The 5,254-nt window shown below is 35.1% G+C and overlaps 1 protein-coding gene across 1 annotated transcript in view; it reads left to right on the top strand.

The window, feature by feature from the left end:
* The first annotated feature begins 721 nt into the window (after positions 1 to 721).
* LOC110098918 overlaps positions 722 to 5,254 on the top strand; it is a 20,375-nt gene continuing 15,842 nt past the window's right edge. The window contains exons 1-3 of the mRNA XM_020825869.1: positions 722 to 1,198; positions 1,274 to 1,522; positions 1,647 to 1,757. Coding sequence (XP_020681528.1) covers positions 722 to 1,198; positions 1,274 to 1,522; positions 1,647 to 1,757 — 837 coding nt within the window. The remainder of the gene's footprint in view (positions 1,199 to 1,273; positions 1,523 to 1,646; positions 1,758 to 5,254) is intronic.

Raw genomic sequence — 5,254 nt, forward strand, 5'->3', positions numbered from 1 at the left:
CATATCAGAGGCCCAGATCATTTACGTGTTTTAGATCCTAGAGAGAGAGAGAGTCCCAGATTTTTTAGAGAGAAAAACTCTTCATTTTGAATTTCTATTTCCTGCAAAGCTCGCTCTCCACCGATGACAGTGGATGGCTGTCGGCCTTCATCCTCCGACGTTGGTGATGGTCGATGTTCATCATTAAATGTTAAATATTCTTTCTCGCTCTAATCATGGTTCGTCTCGTCCTTCTTTCGGTGATGCCAACTTGGTGTTTGATCACGATACAAAATCAAGGTTTAAATTGGTTGTGCCTCTGTTTGATCACGAAGTCTCTGGTCAAGTTTTAGAATCCACTATAGTAGAAAATTCTTCTACAGTGGGGGTTCATAATGATGTGCATCATACTAAAGTTAATTTAGACAAGGTTCACCAGTGTAATTCAGCTGATCTGGGCAATTGCAAAGTTGCAGAAATTTTGATTTCTTATATTCCTCCCCAATTGAGTAAGGTATTAGCAAATGCTTGGAACAAAAATAAAAAATTTAAAACTATTGATTTCAATTTTGGATAATGTTTGTCTGAAGATGGAGTAGTAAAGTTGCATATGCAAAATGAGGTAGAAAACACAAGCAGGTTGCTCAATTCATTTGTGGTGAAAGTGTTTGGAGAGTTTGTGCCTTACCATGCAATAGGGGTGGAATTAAGGAGGCAAAGGACTCAATTTGGGAAGTTCCATATGACTTTACTTGGAAGAGGATGGGTATTATGTGCATTTGAAGACCGAAAAGCTCTTGAATTTGTTCTATCTAGTGGACCATGGTATGTGAATGAATATATCATTGGTTTTGACAAATGGTCTCCTTCATTCCAGCCTAATTCTTTAAAAGGTTTAACAACTCCTGTCTGGATCAGGATGCCTAACCTCCCTTTACAGTGTTGGGATGAAATTAACGTCTATATAATAGCTTCAAAGGTTGGAACTCCATATTTAATTGATGAAAACATTTCTCAATGGGGAAGAAGGGAGTTTGTAAGAATTTATGTAAGAATCAAGCTTGAAGATAGATTGACTTTGGGTGTTTGGGTGGAGGGAATTTCTGGTAAGTTCTACCAAAAGATTGAGTACGAGGGAATTTTTTATTTTTGTTTCAAATGCGAGAGAATTGGACACTTGAAGAACAACTGTTTAGTTGCTAGTGCAGAAATCTGTCAGGTTTCTAGTTCAGTTAAGAATACCAATGTAGGAGTTGTTGTTTCAAACAAGCCAAACTCAAATGAAGGATCATAGGAAGAAGGTGTCAATGAGGTTGATAAAGAAGGATATAGACCTTGGATCCATGTGAACTATGGGAGGAGAAGATTCAATAATACTTGGACTAGACCCGGGCATAAGGAAGTAAACAATACTGTGTCCGTGAAGGAAAATGGAGTTGCTGGAAATTCTCATGGAGAGAAGGTAAATGGGAATGATGTAAGAGTACAAAATGAAGAAGTTATTGTAGTAACAACCACTCGGGAAGAAGAACTGCAACAGGAGGTAAAATCTGGCCCTTTATGTATTAAAGTTCAAGAAATAGGAAATGATACTTTTGGTAAAAAAAAGGAATGATGTTTCTATTTGCATTCCTAGTAATAATAATCAATTTGAAGTGTTTAATCAGCTGGAGGAGGAAGGGGAATATCTGAACTCAATGATTATGGTGTTTCCAAAGGTATTGGAACAAAAAGCTATAAAAGTAGATAATATCTTGGAGTTTGAAAATGATATGAAGGTAATTCAAGTAGGCATCTTGGGTGATGGTTCATCAATGTAAAGAAAAAAGGTACGAAGCAGCTCAAGGTATTGGGACCTATTAAATTGGTTCCAAGGAATAGAAGATTGGAAGGAGAATCAAAGGAGAAGTTGGGGAGCTCTTCCCCTATTATTCAATGATGTCATCCATAGGATTTTGGAATTGTATAGGATCTAGGAAAATATAGCTTCTCTTTACGTGAAGGAGTTTATAAAAGACCATGGAGTGTTCTTTCTTGGGTTGTTAATTTGTTGGTAGGGAGTGATTGGGACTTTGTTAATGTTCCATCTGAAGGCTTGTCGGGTGGCATTATGGTGTTATGGAATCACAATTTGGCTTCTTTCAAGGTCTTGGAATCTTCTTCATAGCTTGTAATAAGTGAGTTAGATGTTGTTAACAAAGGTAAGTGGAAAGTTGCTGATGTAAATGGGAGCAAGGATGTTTACAAGAGGATGTCTCTCTGGGAAAGATTTGAATATCTTTTGACTAAAGATATTCCTATGGTAGTGGGTGGAGACTTCAATTGCTTAACATCTAGGGAGGAAAAAAGGGGACGAAGGAGATTTATTTATTCCTTTGGTCCGAAGGAGATGAATTCCTTTATTACATGAAATGATTTACATGAGGTTAGGTGCATTGGACCCAAATTCACTTGGTGCAACAATAAGAAGGGGGCTAAAAGGATTCTTGAAAAACTGGATAGATGTCTTCTAAATTCATCAGCGTTGAACTCTTCTAATCGTTTGGTAGTTTGGCACTTGGCTAGAGTTGCATCGAACCATTGTCCGATTTTATTAAACTTATTAGAATTCAATGTGCCGTGTAAGAAGAATATCAAGTTTGAAGATATATGTGCCTCAATTCCAACTTCGATGGCAGTGGTTAGAGAAGCATGGAGGAAAAAAACTGTTGGAGAATTCCCTCAAATTCTGAATCAGAAGATGAAGATATTTATTAAAGCTTTATATTATTGGAGTAAAGCTAAGCACAAGGATTTAAATCAATCTAAAGATGAGCTAAATAAAGAAATTTTGGATTTGAATTGAAAGAGGCTAATTTCTGTTTCCTTATAGATGAGTAAATGTGGCTTTTGAAACTAAGACAAATGCTTTAAATTCTACATTGTCTCAACTTTGTACTTGGTGGAGGCAGCGAGACAAGGTTAAATGGCTTATGGAAGGTGACTCAAACTCAAAGTTTTTCATGCATATGCAAATGCTAGAAGGAATTCAAACTTCATACATAAAATTAAAGATGATAATGGTTTGATTGTAGAAGAGAAGCAATAGATAAAATATGTATTATTTAGTTACTTCAAAGATAAATGGAAAGAGAGGAATTTTTCTATGGTTGGGCGGCATAAGTCATGAAAGACCTTGAATGGAGATGATTTACTTATGTTTGATAGAGATTTTTCCATGGGAGAAATAGAGAAGGTAATCAAAGATGGTGGGAATATTGCTCTAGACATGATGGTATCTCTTATTCATTTTTTAAATCTTATTGGTCTATAATCAAGGATGATTTATGGAAGGCTTTGGATCACTTCTTCAAATCTAGTAAGATGTGTAAGGAGTGTAAAGAAATAATCATAGTGCTAGTACCAAAGGTAAAAAATATTTTGTCTCCTTCCAATTTTAGACCAATAAGTTTATGTAACTCTGTTTACAAGATAGCAGCTAAGATGATTTTAAATATGGTTTTTCTTGTAATTCCTAAATTAATATCGGATGAACAAGTAGCTTTTTTGAATGGGAGGTCTCTTTCGGATCATGTCTTAGTGGCCCATGAAATCTTCCACAAGTTTAGATATTCTAAATCCTCCAAAGGTCTTCAAGATAGACTTGGAACAAGCATACGATTCAATGAGGTGGCCGACTTTATTCAAAGCTTTAGAGGATAGTGGTTTTCCAAATAAATTTTCTAATCTTATTTTTATTGTGTTTATAGTCCTTGCTTTTCTTTATCTATCAATTGGAATTTGCCTAAGTGAATAGAAGCAAAGAGCCATTTTCATCAAGGATGCCCATTATCTCCTTTTTTGTTTATTATTTGTACATAACTTCTATCAAATTCTTGTTCACAAAAGAAGGATTCGGTGGGTATTCATATTTCTCCTTATGGGAATAAGATCACTCACCTATTATATGCCGATGACATTATCATTTTCTCGGAAGCAAGGTTGAAGATGATTAAGAAGATCAAAAGCATCCTCTTGGATTTCTGTGGTTGGACAGGTCAAAGGGAGAACACTAGTAAATTTGGAATCTTATTTGGTAAATCAGTAAAAGAAGGAAAAGAAAAGTAATTGCTAGACTTATGGATTTCAAGGAGATAAAAGAATTTTTCTATTTAGGAATCACAGTTGTATTGAGAAGAATGGTTAAAGCTGATTTCCAATTCCTCTTAGATAAAGCATTGAATATGTTTGGTGTGTGGGGTGGAAAATTTATATCTTTAGTCTGTAGAATCAGTTTGGTTAAGTCAGTTTTGTTATCATTCCCTACCTTTCATTCAATTCTTTCATTCGTTCCAAGAAGTGTTTTGAATTAAGTAGATAAGTTGTGTAGAAGTTTTATTTGGAGAAAGAAAGATGGAAGAGACAGTCTCCACTATGTTAGTTGGGAATCCATATGTAGACAGAAGGATTTGGGTGGCTTTGGAATTGTACCATGTTCTAAGAAAGCTGGTCCACTTAGAGCCAAGTTGGCTTGGAGGTATTACCAATACAAAGACTCTTTCTTTATGTGTCCACAACTACCTCCTATATGGTTTTGGTATTTAGTTTATTTTGTATTTCAATTGTCATATTATGACTCACATGCCGTTAATTTTTTCTAGTAATTCCTATTATGCTAAGGCTTCTTTGCTTTTCAAAAAGTTTGGCATGAACTTTTCATTTAAGATTTTCTTGTTCCTTGATCCTTTCATTTTTTTTGGGTGATGATCTCTGGCCACTATAGATTATTCCTAGTTGTATTTGTACTTCTTCTTAATAGGGACCTTGAGCTTGTAGGTTTAGTTTTGGCATTTTTTGTAGCTCTTCTGAGCAGTAATGAGCTCGACGACCCTTTAAGTGTTAAGATAGTTGCTATTTGCATGCCTTAAATTTTTGCAACTTGTATAGTTTTGATGATTCCAAACATTATTATTCAAATGTGTAGTTATCTCCTAATAATTTTAGAAGATTTGTATTTGCTCTTGTGTGTACTAACATTTCAGGAAAATCGAACTCCAGACTACGATGACTTCAAATCAAATTCAACATGAGATACTTTGTTAATTTGAAGCTTGTACTTTTCTTTGAAATAAAATTGAAAGGGAGTGATTGTAATTTGAGTGAATAAAAACATACACACACACATAAAGAGATCATATAAAATTTATACTGATCGTACGGGACGATATCCGTTTGTACTGGACGATCGGATAGTTATCTCCTATTGAGCACATGGAACAAATAGGAACTGGCTTGA

This window comes from Dendrobium catenatum, unplaced genomic scaffold, assembly GCF_001605985.2.
Source record: "Dendrobium catenatum unplaced genomic scaffold, ASM160598v2 fragScaff_scaffold_510, whole genome shotgun sequence".
In the NCBI taxonomy this organism is placed as follows: domain Eukaryota; kingdom Viridiplantae; phylum Streptophyta; class Magnoliopsida; order Asparagales; family Orchidaceae; genus Dendrobium; species Dendrobium catenatum.